Source organism: Phocoena sinus, chromosome 15, assembly GCF_008692025.1.
Source record: "Phocoena sinus isolate mPhoSin1 chromosome 15, mPhoSin1.pri, whole genome shotgun sequence".
Classification (NCBI taxonomy): Eukaryota; Metazoa; Chordata; class Mammalia; order Artiodactyla; family Phocoenidae; genus Phocoena; species Phocoena sinus.
The window spans coordinates 66,645,712-66,665,739 of NC_045777.1; the positions used below are offsets into that span (position 1 = coordinate 66,645,712).

General features: G+C 49.1%; 1 protein-coding gene across 5 annotated transcripts in view; it reads left to right on the forward strand.

Annotated features, from left to right (window-relative positions):
- Nucleotides 1-15,497, forward strand: part of POLR3E (RNA polymerase III subunit E) — a 32,280-nt gene extending 16,783 nt beyond the window's left edge. For 4 of the 5 annotated variants that reach the window (XM_032605622.1, XM_032605624.1, XM_032605623.1 and 1 more), the window contains 12 exons: nucleotides 417-502; nucleotides 739-783; nucleotides 877-968; nucleotides 1,944-2,064; nucleotides 4,619-4,700; nucleotides 5,997-6,056; nucleotides 6,149-6,306; nucleotides 6,831-6,892; nucleotides 7,478-8,001; nucleotides 10,283-10,360; nucleotides 12,991-13,116; nucleotides 14,027-15,497. In XM_032605622.1, the coding sequence (XP_032461513.1) occupies nucleotides 417-502; nucleotides 739-783; nucleotides 877-968; nucleotides 1,944-2,064; nucleotides 4,619-4,700; nucleotides 5,997-6,056; nucleotides 6,149-6,306; nucleotides 6,831-6,892; nucleotides 7,478-8,001; nucleotides 10,283-10,360; nucleotides 12,991-13,116; nucleotides 14,027-14,083 (1,491 nt within the window). In that variant the 3' untranslated portion in view covers nucleotides 14,084-15,497. Of the gene's footprint in view, nucleotides 1-416; nucleotides 503-738; nucleotides 784-876; nucleotides 969-1,943; nucleotides 2,065-4,618; nucleotides 4,701-5,996; nucleotides 6,057-6,148; nucleotides 6,307-6,830; nucleotides 6,893-7,477; nucleotides 8,002-10,282; nucleotides 10,397-12,990; nucleotides 13,117-14,026 lie in introns of all 5 variants that reach the window. The other variant, XR_004345844.1, reaches the window with a different exon arrangement.
- Nucleotides 15,498-20,028: the final 4,531 nt, after the last annotated feature.

Genomic DNA, 20,028 nt, shown 5'->3' on the forward strand with positions numbered 1-20,028 from the left:
TCCTTATCTGTAAAATGGGAATAATAATAAGAGTACCTAATTTCATAGTTATTTTGGGGATGAGATGAGTTAGAGTATGTATACAGCCATTGGAATAGGGCCTGGCACATAGTAGATGCTCAGTGAATGTTAGTTGTTATTTTTATCATTGCTTTCAGTGTTCCTGTATCAGACAGGGCACTGAGGCGTGGGTGCTGGGGCTGTGTAGTCATAAAGGCAGGAGGGTAGTTGGTTGAGGCCACATTGCAGAGGCCTTGAGTGCCATGCTCAGGAGGTTGGATTGATCCTGTGGTTGGCCTCAGAGCAGGACAGTGGGTGGCTGGAGCAGAAGGTGATGCAGGGGTGAGAACTGGATCACAGAGGGAGGCCTGGAATGTTGGCTGAGGTTCCTCTCACACCCTATTCCTCCCCAACAGGACAGCCGCTCTGAGCATGAGCGCCAGTACCTGCTGTGCCAGGGCTCCAGTGGGGTTGAGAACACAGAGCTTGTCAAGTCACCCAGGTGAGACTGGCCAGCCCGGGGCTGCTAAGGGCCACTGAGCCCGACACTGGCCCCAGGAGGGTCCCTGTGTTGTGGGTCCTCCCTCGGGACTGTGGCCCCTTCTGTAACACGGGGGAGGGATGTGGAGTCGCCCACCATCCTCTGGAAAGGGCCAGGAGGGGGTGTGGGAGTTTGGGGGGGGCTTGGATACAGCCTGGTTGGGGGCTGGGTCTGCTGACCCCGCTCTCTCCTCACAGCGAGTACCTCGTGATGCTGATGCCTCCCAGCCAGGAGGAGGAGACGTGAGTAGAGGGGCGGGATGCCTTCACCCCCCGTCCCCTCCCACCCCCTAACGCGCCCCTGGCCCCCTAACCCTTTGCGTTTGTTTTCAACAGAGACAAACCCGTGGCCCCCAGCAATGTCCTGTCCATGGCTCAGCTGCGCACCCTGCCCCTAGCTGATCAGATCAAGATCCTGATGAAGAATGGTGGGTGGGCAGCCCTTCCCTGCCTTCTGGCGGGCCCCAGCCCTGCCACCTCCTGGGGAAGTGGAGTTAGGAAAGAGTTAAGGACTAAGGGGCGAGACCAGAGGCCCCACTACCCAGAGCCCGCCCAGCTTTACAGCTCTGACCTTGTCTGGAAGGCGCGCTAGAGCTGGTGGCAGGCTACCTCAGATGGGCTGCGGGTCCCTGCCACCTTTGTCACTCACCTGCTGTGTGAGCCTGGGCAGGCCACTGGCCTTCCTGAGCCTTAGATTGTTTATCTATAAAAAGGAACTAAGATAGCTCATGGGGCTGAGGTGAGGCCTCAGAGGTGAGGCCTCTAAAGGGACTGTACAGAGCCTTGCATGTGAATGTGAGCTACGTTCATTTTCACAACGAAGTGCATTCCCTTGCATTACTTTGTGGTGCCCTCGCCAGGCTCTGCACCGTGGGGATGCTGAAGGCCAGAACCTTTAGAGTGGACGTGAGCCTTGAACCTCAGAGCGGAGTCCCAGGCCCTGGGCTCTTCTGAGATGCCAGCACCAGGGGCTCTGGGGTCTGAGTGGAGAGAGGCGCTCCCGGGGGGAGCCAGGCCACTGGCCTTGCTGCAGAAGACACGGGGCCTCCCCAGGCCCTGCCCCTTCTCACTTGGGCTAGGGGCTCGTGTGGGGGAGAGCAGAGCACGGTGATGAAGTGCATGAACTTTGGACCCAGATGGCCTGGGTTCAAGTCCTGGCTGTGCCACTTACTAGCCAAGTGATCATGGGTGAACTTTGAAACCTTCCTGGGCTGAGTCTTCCTCATGAGGCACGCCTCCGTCTTCCAGTGGGTGTTTCCTCCAGGGCTCAGTGAGAGGCAGGTGCCTGCCCAGAGTAAGCAGCCAGTGAATGCCAGCTGTTACTGTTAGCACTGTCATGCTGGGATTTTTATATGAGCCCAGGCCCCTCTTGCCTTGTCTGATGTCTCCTTTGCCCTCCTCAGTGAAGGTCATGCCTTTTGCCAACTTGATGAGCCTCCTGGGCCCCTCCATCGACTCTGTGGCTGTTCTGCGTGGCATCCAGAAGGTGGCGATGTTAGTCCAAGGAAACTGGGTGGTGAAGAGGTAAGTTCATTTTAGTCCCTTAGTTGGGAGCGCTTAACCCATTTAAAAAATTGAATGTTAAGTACTGATGTTTTGGGTTTAAGTCTACCTTAGTGCTTTTTATTTGTCCAGCTTACATTGCATTTTATATTCACTTTTACTTTCTTTTCTTGTTATTCCGTTTCCCCCACTAACTTGGAAGTTATCCTTTCCTGACTTAGTGATTACCCTGCAGATTTCACAGTTTAATATTAGTTGCCGCTTTTTACCCTCATCCATGACGATTCAACGACCTTTAGAATATTTTATATTTATCTTCCTCTCAACTCATGTGTCATTGTATTTATATATTTTAATTCTGTTTTAAACCCCATAAGACATTTTACTGTCCAGTCAATATTTTTGAGATCTGCTGACGTATTTGCCTTTTTATTTTGCTCATCATTCCTTCCTGCATCTCTGAGTTCCTAACTGTGATAATTTCCTTCTGCTAAAGTGAAGGTCTTCAGGTGATGAATTTCTTTGGTTTTTTTAAATCTGGAAATGTCGATTTCACCTTTGTTCTTGAAGGATACTTTTGTTTGTTTTTGATTTTATTGAAGTATGGCTGATATACAATATTGTGTTAAGGGTATTTTTTACTGAGTATAGAATCCTAGGTTGATTATTTTCTTTCCACACACTGGTGTAATTTCATTGCAGTTTGACTTCCATTGTTTTTGTTGTCTGTCTAATACATGTTCCTTCGTTTCCCTCTGGCTGCATTTAAGCTTTTCTCTTGCTTTGGCTTCCCAGGGCTCATTAAGATGGGCCTAAGTGGGAATTTCTTTTTCTGTATCCTGTCGGGGTTCATAGATCCTGGATCTGTGGCTTGCTGTCCTTCAGTAGTTTCTCTCCTCCTGTGATTCCTCCTCTAGACCCTGCCTCCTCCCTAGACTGTCAGGGGTAGGGACTGTCTGTTTTGACTCTCCCTTTATCCCTGGTACTCAGTATAATGCCTGGCAAATGGTAGACCCTTGGTAAGTACGGTGTGGCTATGTTTTACGCACACTTGAATTATATTACTTCTAAATTGTATAATATAAAATGCTTGAATACTCACTTTTTAGAAAGTGTGATGTAAAGTGAACAATCTGTCAAAATGTAAATTGTTCCAAATTTTTAAAAAAGTTATTCATTGCAAAAAGTCCATCATTTCACAGTTGGTTGGCCAGGTAAACTGCAAAGTCATGTCACTGCCACGTGGTGATGGCCTTTCCCTGGGAAACGATGCCCAACATGCCTTGTGGGTCCTTGCAGCTATTGTCTTATGTGACACAAGTGTTTAATTATGAGGACCTTCGTGATGGCACATCACTTGTTAAATGGGATGCTTATGTGTATTTATGCTGTGGATGGGTGAAATCCAGGAGGGACCATCCCATTAGCCCCCTGAGGATGCTCGCCCAGAGGAGGCACGGAGATTTGCCAAATGTCTGGCAGCCGGGCAGCCACAGAGCTGGGGTTTGAGCTCCCCCAGCACCGCACATGCCCTGGTGCTGCTGCCGCATTCAGCTTATGGTCTGCCTGTCCCTGTGACTTGAAGGTAGGCCCTCCTGGGCCCTGTGTGTTCTGCCACACCTGTGGGTAGTGGTCCTTCCATGCCCTGTCCCTCTGTGTTCCTGTGAGGAGGTGATACAGGATGCTCCCATCTGTTGAGTAAATGTGTCTGGACGGCTTGTTCTATGCCCTGCACTGTGCTCTCATTCAATGCTGTCCCTGTCCTCAGGAAAGTGTGCCGGGGGGATGGGTGGGGCAGGCACCGTTACAGCCCAGTGCACGGACCACACTGTGTACTTAGTGGGTACCTCCCCTCCGTGTGGCAGAGATGGGGCCAAGGCCCTGTCCCGTAGAGCTTTACAGGAAGGGTGGACACAGAGCTCAACCTTGAAGGAAAGTAGTAGTTGGCTGCCAGGTGGGATTGAGGAGGCGAGTGGGGCGGGGAGAGCAAAGGTGCCCCGGGCACGGATGGCCGGGGACGTGTGTGTTTTCCTGGGCAACAGGGTCTGCGTCTGGACTTGGGGTCAGGAGACGCTTTTAAGCCTTGGTGCCTGCTCATTTGCCCTTGAAGGTCCCTGAGCCTTGAGTGCTGGTCCCATTCTCTCCAAAGGCTTCAGCCTCACCTGTGCTTGGGGTCTGTCTGGATCCCAGTCCCTGACCCCTCCTGCCTCAGCTCACACTGCTCCCCCCTTCCCTTTCAGCCAGTGGTAAGGCCTTGTGCTTTACAGGTGGGACTTGCTGTCTGCCAGAGTCCTGGGCTCACCTTGTCTGTCTCTGAGCCCCTGGCCCCTCCAACTATGTCAGGGGCCTTGGGGCTGGGCCAGTGTGTGAGGGGGGCGTTGGGAAAGGAGTAGGAGGAAGAACTCTTGGAGCCAGGCTCCCAGGGAAAAGGGGAGGGTCTGAGGGGAGCGGTTGGGGCCCAGGCCGGCCCTCGCCCGTGTTGTAAAGAGGCCTGAGCTTCCACTCGGAGCCTGAGGGAGTGGGGGGCAGAGGGGCTGAGGACAGGGACTGACCTGCCACCCTGTCTCATTGGCAGTGACATCCTGTACCCCAAGGACTCTTCTAGCCCTCACAGCGGCGTGCCTGCTGAGGTGCTCTGCAGGGGCCGAGACTTTGTTGTAAGTGCCCCGGCTCTCTGGCCTTCCGGGTTGGGGCGTTATGGGCGGGGGACTGGGCAAGCACAGAGTGTCCCGGACCTTCGTCCAGACAGCGGGCAAAGAGCAGGTATGTGTGGCCAGGGTGGGGCTGGGGGGAGTGGAGGACTCTGGACTCTGTGCCTTTCTTCTCCTTCCTCTCAGACCCTGGAGTCTTCAGCTTCATAAGAACCTTTGAGTTCCTAGCCTGGAGATTGCACACTGGAGTCCCATAGGTAGATTCTGGCCAAGGAGCCGTTTGACCTGAGTGGTGTTTTTAAAATGTTGACTTAGTTGTCTATTTTTACAAATCACAGTCATGATTCAAACTAGATTTCTGTCTTGTCATGAATAATTGGACAGTCTGGTACCACTGGACCCGCACCCCCAAACAGCACCCTCTTTGAGTGGGGCTCACGCTCCCCAGTTCACAGCCGCTTTCCTCGTGCGTGTTTCCTGCACTGTTGCTGTGGGCTTTTTGCAGCTCCTGAGCTGGCTCATGCCTCCACTCCGTCACCCTATCTGCCCCCCCCAGCCCCTATCCAGAGCTTAAGTCCCAGCCAAGGCATCCCTCCCAAATGCCTGACCCCTGAGCTGCTGGGACCTGTGCTGCGAGGCACCCTTGACCTTGGCAGTGTGCTTTGAGTTTGCTGCAGTCTGTCTCCTTGGAGCTGTCCGTGGTGACCTTGGTGAGCCCATGCACAGACCTAATCACACCAGGCAGCCCTTAAGCTGTTTCAGAGAGGGCCTCCGTTTTTTCTTTTCCCAGCTGGGTGTCCCAGCTCCTGTGGGTACTTAGCGTCTAGATGCCTGTGTGGTTTATTTTCGTCTCTGGGGGTCAGGGTGCAGTGGCATCGACTCCCAGGCTCGCCTTCCACATGTGTGCCACTGACCCTCAGCTGCCTGTCAGCCCTCCTCTGTTCGCGCAGACACCGTCACGTCTGGGGGTCTGGGAGAGGGTCTAGTCAAATCTGAGTTGTTGTAGGTGACATACGGGCAAGGTATCCCCCATCCCAGGGAGCTTATGTGGTGTGGAGTGGGTCCAGCTGCCCTCCTGGAAGAGGTGGCCCAGGAGGTCCCTTACAGAGGAGGAGATGGAGGCTCAGAGTTGAAGTGACTGCCCTCAGCCAGGACCCAGGCCCAGTCTGCCTGCCACCCAGGCCGGCTCAGAGCCGCCACTTCGTGCCCGCGTCCCAGGCTCCCAGGACAACAGCAGGGGTTTGGGGGACAATCCTAGTAGGATCCCTGCCTCCTGGAAACAAGCTTCTTTTTCTCCCTTAGATGTGGAAGTTCACGCAGAACCGGTGGGTGGTAAGGAAAGAGGTGGCAGCGGTGACTAAAGTAAGTGAAGTTCTTCTTGATCCGAGAGGCCCAGCCCCACTACTGGAGGAATGGGGGCTGGGCGTGCCTCACCTTTGCCCCCCTCTCCCCAGCTCTGCGCGGAAGACGTGAAGGACTTTCTAGAGCACATGGCCGTAGTGAGGATCAACAAGGGCTGGGAGTTCATACTGCCGTATGACGGGGAGTTCATCAAGAAACATCCAGATGTGGTCCAGCGGCAGCACATGCTGTGGACGGGCATCCAGGCCAAGTAAGAGCTTGCTGAGTGGGATGAGGGGCAGCCAGGCAGAGGAACAGCAGGTTGTCCCCAGCCACCTGCTTCCAGTGGGGAGCACAGCCTGGCTGCATCTGGGGCGGGAATGCAAATTTGGGGCTGTGTGCGCCCCTCCCCCACTCAGGTGGACTTGGCTGCTCGGTCCCAGAATCCCCCCGGCAGAGACCTGGCACAGACAAGCCTGCTGATCCGAGCTGACTTGAACTGACCCGCGTCTGTTCTGAGGGGTTGGGAAGGAGGGGGAAGCACTCAGCAGCAGGAGCGGGGGCTTGTGTGGCCCCAGGCAGGCTGGCGGGAGAGCAGCTGGGGAAGGGAGGGCGGGCCGGTGCTCCCCACCCCCGCTGTGGGTTTCCGAGCCGCGGGGAGAGACCGTGGAAGCTCCAGGCGTGCAGCGTCTTCATGGACTAGGATGTCCAGGGCTTAAGGGGGTGTTTCTGCTGGGAGGCAGGTGACGTGAGGGGACACGGTGTAAAGTTAAGAGGGTTCACTCTTCTTTTCAGATTAGAAAAAGTTTATAATCTTGTGAAGGAAACCATGCCAAAGAAGCCGGATGGACAATCAGGTGTGGAGGGATGTCGGCTGGGTGGGCCCCTAACCCTGACACTGTCTCCAGAAGGGCTACTTTTCTGGAACTTGTCAGGGCTCAGCCTGTGGGGGGAAATGAGGGGGCGTGGCTCATTGTTGGCTGCCCTTCTGTGCCCTCTTCCCTCAGCTGGAGGCTTGTCCAGTGGCAGAGCCTTGGCCTCAGGGACTGAGGCTTCTGGGTTCCAGGGCTGTGTCTGGGTTCCAGGCCTCTGAGATTTCTTGCCCTCTTGGGTTGGCAGGGATGCTGGTGGCAGGGACTCAGCAGTAACCCACCCTGGCTTGGGTCTCTGAATGTGGGAATCTGCTTTTCCTGGTTCTGTTTCTTCCCTCATTGTTGGGGTAGCCACATTCCTTCTGGGTAAGGTGGGGGCGAAAGGCAAGCTGGGCCACTTGCTTCTGTGCCAGCTGGCTTGCATTTTCCCTGTCCCCTTCCTCTGGTCAGCGGGGTGTCCCCATCAGGATGGAAGGGAACGTCTGTGGGGCAGAGGGACCGAGGCCCTTCATCTCAGGCCCTTCCCTGCACGGTCCCTACTGTCCTGAGCAGCCCTGTGTCTCTCCGCAGGGCCTGTCGGGCTGGTCTCTGGGGACCAGCGGGTCCAAGTCGCCAAAAGACAGGCCCAGCAGAACCACGCGCTGCTGGAGCGGGAGCTGCAGCGGAGGAAGGAGCAGCTGCGGGCGTCCTCCGTCCTGCCCGCTGTGCGGATCAAGGAGGAGCCCGTGAGTGAGGAGGGGGAGGAAGAGGAAGAGCGGGGGGCAGAGGATGAGCAGCCCATGGACATCTCACCCGGCGGTGGCCTCCACAGCAGGCTGGCCAACGGGCTGCCTGCTGCGCGGGCGGCAGGCGGGGACAGCTTCAACGGGCACCCGCCCTCAGGCTCTGCCGGTACCCCCGTGGCCCGGGAACTGAGGGCCTTCGTGGAGGCCACCTTTCAGAGACAGTTTGTGCTCACGCTGAGCGAACTCAAGCGCCTCTTCAACCTGCACTTGGCCAGCCTGCCCCCCGGCCACATGCTGTTCAGCGGCATCTCGGACCGCATGCTGCAGGACACGGTGCTGGCCGCCGGCTGCAAGCAGATACTGGTGCCTGTAAGTAGCGCCTGCTGGATGGGCAGCACACGCGCCCTCGGAGGGCTCCTGGGTCGGCAGCATCTTTCCTGGCTGAAAGTGGCTGTGGAGAGAACCTGGTGCCAGAGTGGCCTGAGCCCTGCCGGCTTTGGGGAAACAGCTGTTTGTAGGGTGCACGGGGCAGGGGCACTCGGGAGACTGTTGGCCTCGGTGTGAATCTCGGCTCCCACGTGGTGGCCGGGTTTACCTCGCGCCGGTCAGCCTCTCGGCTCTGCACCCTCATCTCAAGTGGGTGAATGTTAGCTTTTGTGTCACGGGGCTTTGGTGAGGGCTGAGTGGGAGCCTGAGGCCGTCACCTGTTGGCTTGGCACACAGCAGGGCCTTCCTTGGTCACGCCGGCTCCCTGTCCCAGGGTCTAGCCCCCTCCTGTGCCGGCACCTCCCTCATTCCTGTCAGCTTTGCCGTTTTTCAAGATGATCTCACTTCTAGTATCATTTGATCTTCTTGCAACGGTAGATGAAGAAACCCAAGTTTCAAAGAAGTAGAATGAACTTGTTTAAAGGTCACGTCCCCAGGAAGTGATAGAGCTGGAAGTTGAACCACTACAGTGGCTCCAAGTCTTAAATCCTTTCTGCTTCAGCTGAGATGAGCTGGCCCTCTCACCAGAGCCCCCATCTGTGCCTGGGCTCCTGCCGGTGGGCCTCCCTGCCCTGGAGGCTGGCTGACTAGCGTGGCTTTGTGGCCTTTCCATTAGCATTTCTGGTACCAAGCCTGCAGGTGCAGGGGCGGGCCACCCCCCGCCCCCCAGGCTTTTGGGCTTCTCGTCCTGTCATTGGAAGGGGCCCTGGAGGGGTGGAAGTGCAAGAGCAGAGGGACCCCTGGAGACCATCTCCCTGCGCTGAGGGTGAAGCGTGCCAGGCTGTGGTCCCAGGGAGGCTGTGCTCGTCATTCTCTCTCCCAGGCTCTGTCCAGACCTGGCAGCACGTGGGGTGAGGTGGGGCTGTGTCTGCCTCTTAACAAGGGAGCGCTGACGTCTGCAGTCTAAGGTCAGAGGCACCTGCAGCCTTGGGTGATGTGAGGCAAAGGCCCACCCCTGTGTACGTGAGGAGCAGAAACTAGGACAAGAGGCCCTGGGTCCCAGGCTGGCTGGTGTGTCCCGGGGGATCTGGCCCTCGTGGCAAGGAGCCTCCTTGGTGAGCTCTCTACAGAAGGTACTGGGGTTTGGGGGCCCTGCCCTGTTCAGAGCCACCCTTGTCCACGTAGCAGACGGGTCCGGTTATCTGCAGACTCGCCTTTTGCTGACTGACTGAGCGAGGCAAGGGAGAGGCGCCTGCCTGATGTTAGCCAGGCCATCTCGTGCTGTTGGAGTGGATAGAGGGCGAGGGGCATGGAGTGGGCCACCCTCGGGACCCGTGATCCTGTATCATAGTCATGTCCAAGGTGGAATGATCCTAGACCTGTCTGGCCTTGTTTTTCTTTATGTAAGGGAGCTGAGGCCCAGGGAGAGCAAGTACACTCGCAAAGACTTGAGTTTAACTCCTGGTTCTGCCACCTATTAGCTGTGTGACCACAGACATTGAGTGAACTCTCCGAACCGGGCTTTTCTCATGGAGAGTGGAGGCAGCAACACCTCGCTTCCTCTGTGGTAGCAAATGAGACTGTATATTTAGAGCCCCACCTGGGACTTTACATGGTAGGAACTGTTACTATTGCTTGTGTTGTGGTGCCACTCCACCAGGCGCCCCTTCCTCCGTCCCCCTTCTCCAGGAACCAGGAGCCCGGGCCACCCTTTCCTCGGCCCACCTTCGGACGCTGCTGAGCTGCGAGGCATGGGCCGCTTAGGGTCGGGCAGCCCCTCTAACCCGTTCGAGCATGGCCCTTGTGGGAGGGATTGAAAGGAGTCCCCAGGATATTCCTAAGGAATTACAGGGGCGGGAGTGCTTCTCAGGACACGGAGGGTTGATAGTTAGGGTGGGAGGACACAGGGTGTTAAAGCAGAGAGGAGAGCTAATGCCAGGCTGATAGGAAAAGAGAAGCAGCCTCCTCCCCGCCTTACCGAGCACGGCCGCGGGCCGCAGGCCGGTGCATCCGGCTCCTGACAGGAGCCTCTCCGCACGGGGAGTGGCTGGCGAGGAGAAGGACGCAGAGGCAGGTGTGCCAAGGCCCACGGCTGGTGGGAGGCAGGAGCTGGGACTGGAACTCTGTTCCCGGAAATGGGCGGGTGCAGACTGAGGGCCCCGGGGGAGGGAGGGTCCAGGTGGTGAACACGAGATCAGCCAGCTCACACCTGGGCCTTGGTCAGTTTCCCCCACAGACGGCTGCTTCCCCGGATGAGCAGAAGGTGTTCGCCCTCTGGGAGTCTGGAGACATGAGTGACCAGGTGAGGTGACCTTTGCTGCCGTCCTCCCAGGAGCAGGTCGGTGTTCTGCAGAGGGTTAGACCTTCGGGGAGACCCAGAGTGCGGTTGTGTCCACTTCAGATTTTCCAGCCGCTCCCAGTTTTAAATATTCTGGCTCTGTGTCTCTGTACTTCAGACATGCTGGATGTGCCGGTAGTGTGGGCCAAAACCAGTGGTTTCCAAATGCCAGTCTGAACCATCGGCATCAAAATCGCCTTTTAAAAAATACAGAGATTCCCAGGACTGACCTCAGAGATTCAGTTCAGTTCCATAGGAATGGGGTAGGGTCCTAGGTACTTAAGTTTCTGCAAAGCTTTCTAGATGATTCTGATGCCCCGGCAGGCTTGTGAACGTGTGACAGACCACATTTTTCAGGTGGCTGATGGCGGTAGGAATTAAAAGAATTCCTTATCAGATCTCAGGTGCTGGATCAGATCTCAGGTTAGAGAAATTGGTCGTTTTGCCTCTAGTCACACCCAGACAGGAAGGGTCACGGGTGTCCAGTGAACAGAAGATGAATGCAGCCAGCAGCACCTGAGGTCCAGAAGTTTTCCTTAAGTCATGAGCTTGCCTGAGTTTTAAAGATTAAGATTTAATTGCTAAACTCCAATTGATCTGTCCTTTTCCAGGTCCTGTCCCTCGGGGGTGGGGAGAAGGGGAGTGAGCAAAGGCCCCCACTGAGTTCTCTGTCCCCTTTTGCCTCTTGGAAGGGGACTGACAGGCAGGCTGAGAATACCAAAGGGGCAGGGCCTTCTGTGATGGTGCCGTAGATGGAGAGCAAACTGGAACAGTCTCTGTGTGCTTTTGGCCAGAATAGGTGGCATCTGGGTTTCCTACTCCTGAAGTACTCCAATAATTAAAAGGAAAAAAGTATAAGTGCATGTTCTTAAAAATAAGTAAGACTGAAGCTATATGGGAAACCATCTCCTGCCCTGCCTGACCTGATTCCCACTCTTCAGAGGCAGTCACTTTTTAACTACAATATACCACCAAAGGAGTTCCTCCATTTTTTTTTTTTTTTTTTGGAGTTCCTCCATTTTTAAAAATTATTATATATATGCAAAATGTGTTTATACTGTTCTCTGATGTCTCAACTTGATGTTATCAATGGGCTTCCTGTTGTGGTGGATGAGGATTTAGTTCTCAGCTATGGGAGAATGTAGACAGGTGTGGGATGTGTTATGACAATTTTTTTGTTAAATCATATATCAATGCTTATAGCATCATGACTGGAAATTTGTTCATTGTAGAGCCAAATACCAGTAGTGTCTACGATTATATTTTTTTTTTCACTTTTTTCCAGCTTTATTGAAATATAATTGACATTTCTTCTTTATACTACTTCCTATTCTCACTTACATGGTTTTCTGAACACATAGATACCAAGAGTAGTACCATTCTTGAGTCTGATTCCCCAGATGCCTCTCCAGCAGAACCAGCTCCATGTCTCTTGCTAGCTTGCAATCTTTTGTCTTCCTTCTTGCTTAGTTTTAGCTTCTAAGGGCACAGAGGAGTTGTCTGCGTTCTTCCATGTCTTAAAATGGCTTTCTTTTGTCCTCCGGTTTTATTATTTGTCTGGGACTAGGATTTTGGAGGGCAAATCATTTTCCTCTGAATTTAAGATCATTTTCCACTGTATTCAAGCTTTCAGAGTTGTCGTGCACTGACACTCTGTTCCTTGGTCTTTTCAGTTTGATCCACACCCTTCCCTTAAACCAAACTACGGTTTTCCTCACTCCACATATAGCACATCAGTGCAACTCCAGAGGCACCCTGGTGTGGATTATTACTGTACTGGACAGTTGAGTCATTCTTACGAAGTTCTGTGATAGATTTGTAATTCCTGTACCTGTTTTTCTCTTCCGGAATTCTTAGGTCGTATGTTGGAACTAGAGGATCAAATCTTTTTTCTCTCATTTAACACCTTTTGTACTTTGCAGGGGGTGGGGATTTTGACTATCTTCTATCCTCCCTGTTTAGTTTTTCTTTGGGACGTAATGCTTTTCATGGCATCCTGTCTTGTGTGCCAGGACTTTTAGCCACTCACTCCTCATCCTGTTCTGTCTTCACGCAGTTTAGATGGTGGCTTCACCTGCCTACTGAATCAGTTACCACTCCTGTTCCCCCCCCCCCCGGTACGCAGGCCTCTCACTGCTGTGGCCTCTCCTGTTGCGGAGCACAGGCTCTGGACGCGCAGGCTCAGCGGCCATGGCTCACGGGCCCAGCCGCTCCGCGGCATGTGGGATCTTCCCGGACCGGGGCACGAACCCATGTCCCCTGCATCGGCAGGCGGACTCTCAACCACTGCGCCACCAGGGAAGCCCACCACTCGTTTTTTAATCACGAAAAACTATGTCTGAATCACTCATCCTCTGCCAATGCTTCACTGGGTTTTTGTTCTTGTGGGCATATACCTTTATTTCTTCATTTTATTGGGTCTTAAGAGGTGACAAATTGGCCAAACGTGTTTGTCTTTAACCAGAAGTCCTGAGCAAGGACGTTGATCAAAGACTGCAGCATGGAGTTAGGTCCATAGCCTTTGGGTTTCTTGTTTGGGGATGTTTCTCTTTCAGGTGATTATTTCCCATAATAACATGTTTTTGCTACTAAAGCATCGACAGGTTTTGCTTGAAATTTTTTCCAAAAATTACCGGGTACGCCGGAACATGATCCAGTCTCGGCTGACTCAAGAGTGTGGAGAAGATCTGAGTAAACAGGAGGTGGATAAAGTGCTAAAGGTACATCCATTTTGTGTATAATAATATCTGGAGGCTCCAGGCTTTTGCTGACTGTGAGCTTAAGACCAGGGCGCCCACAGCTGGCTCCTCCCTGTCTTAGATAGAGGCTGACAGTGTGTGGAAAGGGACCTAGTCTCGTGCCTTTCCTACTGCTGTGTTTATAAATCAGGCTTCCTCTGGACTCCTCCCCAGCCGGTCGGGTCTTCAGCAACAGATAATTGGCATCGGTGTGGTTGGTATATGCAAAAGGACTAAATTGAATAAGACGTAAGCTCCATCTTAAAAAAATATAGTCATCCTTTACAGTGCCAGGACCTAGGTTCGAATCCTTGGCCCACTCGTTAGAATCGTGTGCCGCTTTCATGGTTTCTGCCATAGCCACACACTCACTCTCGTGCTACCTGCTTTTAGTAGAACAATTTTTAAATACAATTTAGTTTAAAAAGGAGTATATCATTTGTCTAGTGTATGAAAATACTTAATTCCTGTTAAGCATTACCTATAATGCCTTTATGGATTGACTCTGTGGTACAAATATCATACTTGCAGAAGCATTGGAACACTGAAAGCTGATGACAAATCCCCTATATTCTAGTATTCTTATATTCCAGGTCCATAGATGCTGATGCTATTTGTGAAGCACTTTTGTTCTGGTCAGCTTATTCAGTTCTTGTATTTTGTGTTCATAGAGCACATTCATTTATAGGCCCTCACTCTTAAGCTAACCCCTGAGGAGAGGAGGGGCTCGAGGCCCACACGTGGAGGAGGCTGGGCGGTGACCATAGTCACCTTTGATCTCCCATTTGTGTTCTCTCCATTAGTCATAAATCAAGTTTTGATATTCTGCACAGAATGTAAGTAGCTCCTTTTCCTGCTAAAGTCTGCCTTTAACATGTTTCTCTATTCATAGGACTGCTGTGTAAGCTATGGTGGCATGTGGTACCTTAAAGGGACAGTACAGTCTTGACAATAGTTGCAAACCACTAACCCAGTGAATTCAAGCCCAAGGAAGGACGGCAGAGCCAGCAGAGGTGGAAGTAGAGTCTCGATTGCTTCAGAAGACTTGGAGCAAGAGGAACTGACCAACTCGTGGCCTGTGGCATTGCACTGTCCAGAGGACAGAGGGGATCATACTCAGCCAGTGGCAGGGTCAGCTTAAGTTAGACCGCTCCCAGAAGAGACCAGCTGGGACCTTCTCTGCAGTACAGTTTGAAATTCCTGATGTCTTTTGTTTATTATTTGGTTTCATTCTCATAATAAAGAGAGTGTATACTGACATGGGCAGGATGATGAAAATCATGGTTTAATATTTTACTTTCATACTTCATGCCAACAAGGTCTAGGTTATGTTTACAAGAAAACCTCAAGGTTTTTAATATTTTAAATGCCTAGAAGCCAATATTAAGTCTTCAGTTATCTATCTGCTAAGACTTCTGCCAATTTCGTTAAACAATCCAAATTGAATTGTTTTACTGTTGGGTTCCTGTGGCCATTTTACCTTTTAAAACAACCTACTTTATGTAGCAGTCTCAACTGTTTACATGAACCATAGCAAAAAATCAGAATCAAATCCATTTATTCTTAATGTTTGCATAAGGATGCAAGCAAAACCAGGTAAGTATGGAACAATGTATAAGTGAGGTCATCACACTTTGATGTAAAGAATTTATATTTTGTGTATTTTTAAAATAAATGCTAACACTAACGTGGCATCATGGTGCTGTTGTCTTCAAATGGTTACAAGAAGGCAATGCTCTCTGTGGTTTCAAAGCCTTGTATGTACACCAGAGGGAAGAGAGCCAGCAGCCCTGCGCGGGAGTGCTGTGCAGTCACGTACGTAATTGTAAAATTTTCTGGTAGACGCATTAAGATAGTAAAAAGAAACTGGTTAAGTTTTAATATATTTGATTTAGCCTAATATAACTAAAACATCAACTTGTAATAAAAAATATTAATATTTTCTTGGTACAAAGTTTTCAAGATCTGGTATCCTATAACACGCACAGTTGGACGAGCTACAGTTTAAGTACTTGGCACGTGTGGCTCATAGCGACTACTGGACAGTGCAGCCCTCAGAGGATTATGAAAAAATAAGAGCAAGCCGGATTGGGCTAGATGTGAAATTTTGCTACAGTTAAGACGTTTGCCCTGGTCTGTTTTGGGCAACAGAGCCACTACTATCTGAAGGTTTAGCTGATGGTCTATGTGTACGTACATCCCCACCCCCACCCCCACCAAAAAAAAAAAAAAAAGGAACATCTATTATTTGGAAATGTAGTTTAGCAGGCTGATTGTATATTATGTTCTTGGTTCTAATTGTTAACATATATGAGTCTGAAAAGAGTAAAAAATCTTCCAACATTTTTCTGGAGTGTGTCCAGCTATCATATAATACTTCCAAGGGGAGGCCCCTTGTGGTACAGCAGAGACTGAGCAGAGCAGAACTGGCAGGGGTTGGGGGAGTCAGGCTCAGTAGGGAGTCAAAGCCTTAAACACTAATAAAGAGAGGTGAGTTAAACACTGAATTCAAATAGCTAGGAAAACGATAACATAGGAAATGTTGAAAAACAAAATGAGGTAAAAAATGAATGTAAAGTAAGATATCTCAATAGTTACCAGTGAAGGAAAATGGCACAAGCTTGTATAGATAGTGAGATGGGAAAAGTTAGAGGAATTAGATGATTTATAAGGAAAATATAAGTTACTAAAAGTGGTTGGAAAGAAATTGCAGTAGAGCAATTATTAGAGAAGAAAAGGGCCAGGGATTATCATAGTTGAATTATATCACATCTTTATGAGGTAACACAAGGGTTAAACTTCAGCATGTAATAGGCCCCCAAATTCTTATCAAAGGGTTAATTTAAAAACCTGATAAAGATAGCATGATATGAATAAAAATCCTAAGTAGTGGATTCCAGTGGCATGTTAAAGAAGTAAGTCAGTCAACCATAAAACGTCTATACAAGGGTGATATCCGGGCATTTCCTCTAAGATCAGGCACGAGGCAAGGATGCCTACCATAACTACTTCTGTTTAACATAGCGTTGGAAGTCCTAGCTAGACCAACTAGGCAAGAAGAAGAAAAAAATTGGAAATGAAGAAGTAAAATTATGTTTGCAGATGGTATGATCTTATACGTAGAAAACTAAAGATTTCACAAAGTCTGTTCCGATGAGTTCAGCAAAGTAGCAGGAAACAAAGTCAACATAAAAATCAGTTGCATTTCCACACACTAACAAGGAACAATCTAGAAAGGAAATTACAAAAACAGTTCCATTTACAATGGCATCAAAAAAATAAAATATTTAGTAATTGACCAAGGAGGTAGAAGATTTGTATAATGAGAACTACAAAACACTGCTGGAAGAAATTAAGACAAACGGAAACACGTTCATGGATTAGAAGAGTCAATATTGTTAAAATGTCAACAGATTCAATGCAATCCCTATCAAAATCCCAATGATGTTTTTTGCAGGAATAGAAAAACCCATCCTAATAGTCATATGGAATCTCAAGGGACACCAGATAGTCAAAACAATCTTGAAAAAGAACAAAACTGGAGGACTCACACTTCTGATTTCAAAACTTACTGCAAAGCTACAGTGATCATAAAGGCAAATAGACCAATGGAATAGAGAGCCCTGAAATAAACCCTCATATATATTGTCAAATGGGAAAGGGCAGTCTTCAACAAATGGTGCTGGGAAAACTAGACATCCACATGCTAAAGAGTAAGTTTGGACCCTGACCTAACATCATAGGAAAAGTTGACTCAAAATGGATCAAGGACCTTGATGGAAGATCTAAAACAAAACTTTTAGAGGAAAACAACTAAAGCATTACTACACCGGATTTGGCAATCGTTTCTTGCTATGACACCAAAGCCACAGGTAACAAAAAATAGACAAATTGGACTTGGTGAAAATTTTAAAATTTTATGCATCGTAAGACTCAACAGAGTAAAAAGGCAACCCGCAGACTGGGAGGAAATACTTGCAAATCATATCATCTAATGAGAGATTAATATCCAGATTATATGGAGAACTAAAACTCAACAAGATAACCCAATTCAAAAATGGTTAAAGGACTGGAGCAGACATTTATTCAAAGCCTGGTACAAGCCGGGGGGGTGCCCTGAGGTGGTCCTGGCAGGCCAGCCAGAGCACTAGGTGGTCTTCAATCTGTAGCCTCCACGCTGGGACTGGGAGCAAGCAAGTGTGCATACTGTTCAAGAGCAGAACCCTGGTTACTTACAGCCGTCTGGTGAGACCCACCGGTTTTCAAGCCAGCTAACGGGGCTCACCTCAGTGTCGGACCCCAGGGCTGGGGTGCCTAATATGTGGCTTGAGCACCTCGCTCCCCAGGGCGGATCCCTGAGCCTGCCCTGTGACATCCCCTCTTCTGGGTCACCCGCTATGGGTGCAGGCCTGGACTACATCACTTCTCCCTATCAGACTCTTGTGTGGTTCTTTTTTTACAGCCTTGGTTGTAGAAGAGCCACACTGCTAGTCTTCAGATGGCTCTCAACGAGAACTATATGTGGTTGTAGTTTTGATGTGTTTGTTGGGGGGAGGTGAGCCCAGGGTCCTACTCCACCATCTTGATCCCGCCTCCCAGAGTTATTGTTTAATGGGTATAGTTTCAGTTTTAAAGAGGAAGTGTTATGGGGATGGATGGTGGTGGTGATGGTTGTACAACATGAATGTATTTAATACCTCTGAGCTGTACACTGAAAAACGGTCCAGATGGTAACTGTGTATTTCTACCACAATAAAAACAAAAACAAAAACCTTGAAGTTCAGATGCCCCAAACAATCGTCAAACGCAAAAAGAAAAGTGTTTAAAGATTAATATAGCTGCATAAAAGTACTGCTTGGCAAAATGCCAGTAACAAGGTAAAAATTAAGATAAATAGAATATTTGTAATTTCTGATTGCAAAAGTGAATTTCCTAAATACTAGAGCTCTTAAATAAGAAAAGTAGGAGGCAAAGGACAATACAAAAATGGCTTTTAACAGATTAAAATCTATTCAACCTTATTAATAAAAAATACAAAATTAAAAGGAAACACCATTTTTTCTTCTATTAGATTGGCAAGGGTCATAAAGTTCATTGGCATGGCAACAGGCACATGAAAAGATGCTCAGCATTGGTAATTACTAGAGAAATGCACATCAAAACTACACTGAGGTACCACCTCACACCAGTCAGAACGGCCGTAATTAAAAAGCCTACAAATAAATGCTGGAGAGGGTGTGGAGAAAAGGGAACCCTCCTGTACTCTTGGTGGGAAAGTAAAGTGGTGCAGTCACTATGGAGAACAGTATGGAGGTTCCTCAAAAAACTAAAAATAGAGTTGCCATATGATCCAGCAGTCCCATTCCTGGGCACGTATCTGGAGCAAACTAATTCAAAAAGATACATGTACCCCTATGTTCACAGCAGCACTATTTACGATAGCCAAGACGTGGAAACAACCTAAATGTCCATCAACAGATGAATGGGTAAAGGAAATGTGGTACATACATACAATGGAATACTACTCAGCCATAAAAAAGAACGAAATCGTGCCATTTGCAGCAACATGGATGGACCCAGAGATTACCATACTAAATGAAGTAAGTCACAAAAAGACAAATACCATTTGATATCACTTATATTGGAATTTAAAATATGACACAAATGAACTTATCTACGAAACAGATTCACAGACATAGAGAACAGACTTGTGGTTGCCAAGGAGGAAGGGGGTGAGGGAGAATGGATTGGGAGTTTGGGATTAGCAGATGCAAACTATTATATACAGAATGGATAAACAACAAAGTCCTATTGTATAGCACAGGGAACTATATTCAATATCCTGTGATAAACCATAATGGAAAAGAGTATGAAAAATATAGGTACAACGGAATCACTTTGCTGTACACAGAAGCTAACACAACATTGTAAATCAACTATACTTTAATAAAATGTTAAAAAAAATACATGGTTCAAAAAAAAGATACATGGTTCAGTAAAAATGGAAGATATAGTATACTCCTATTTTAAAATATGGGGTGGGACTTACCTGGTGGCACGGTGGTTAAGAATCCGCCTGCCAATGCAGGGGAACGTGGGTTCCATCCCTGGTCCAGGAAAATCCCACATGCTGCGGAGCAACTAAGCCCATGCGCCACGACTACTGAGCCCGAGCTCTAGAGCCCGAGCCACAACTACTGAAGCCCGTGTGCCTAGAGCCCATGCTCCGCAACAAGAGAAGCCACCGCAACGAGAAGCCCGCGCACCGCAACGAAGAGTAGCCCACGCTCCTGCTCGCCACAACTAGAAAAAAGCCCACGCGCAGCAACTAAGACCCAAAGCAGCCAGAAAAAAGGGATGATAATGAGCACACTTGTAAGGATATACCAATAAACTGGTAACCAGTTGATTCTGGGAAGAAAGGTTGGGAGGTCAGGGAAGATGAGACAACTTACTTTACAATCTCTTTGTACTGTTTGAAAAAATAATGTTTTACCCATTAATCCAATTTTGCCATTGAGCAAAATTAGATTCAATGCTCATTTCAACATCTGAATACTGTAAAATGTCTTTCCTATGACTGAATGATCAAATGTTTTGAGAGTTACCTAGTCAAATGCTATTAATTCAGAACCAAGCCTGACATTTCTAAAATAGTGAAAATTATATACAGCATATAAATTTGAAAATGTTTTTCAATCATATAGTAATTTTAATGAACATTTATCAGTATGAACAGAATTTGTGCTATTACACAATTCCAAGGAATGGGAAAAAATGGAAATGGAAAAAAAAATCACTCAGTTCTTCCCAGAGAGATTTGTTGGAAGAAGAAAATTTGGTAATAACAGCGAAAAGGCTTAAGCTTAAAATAACAAGCAATTGATCCATTTG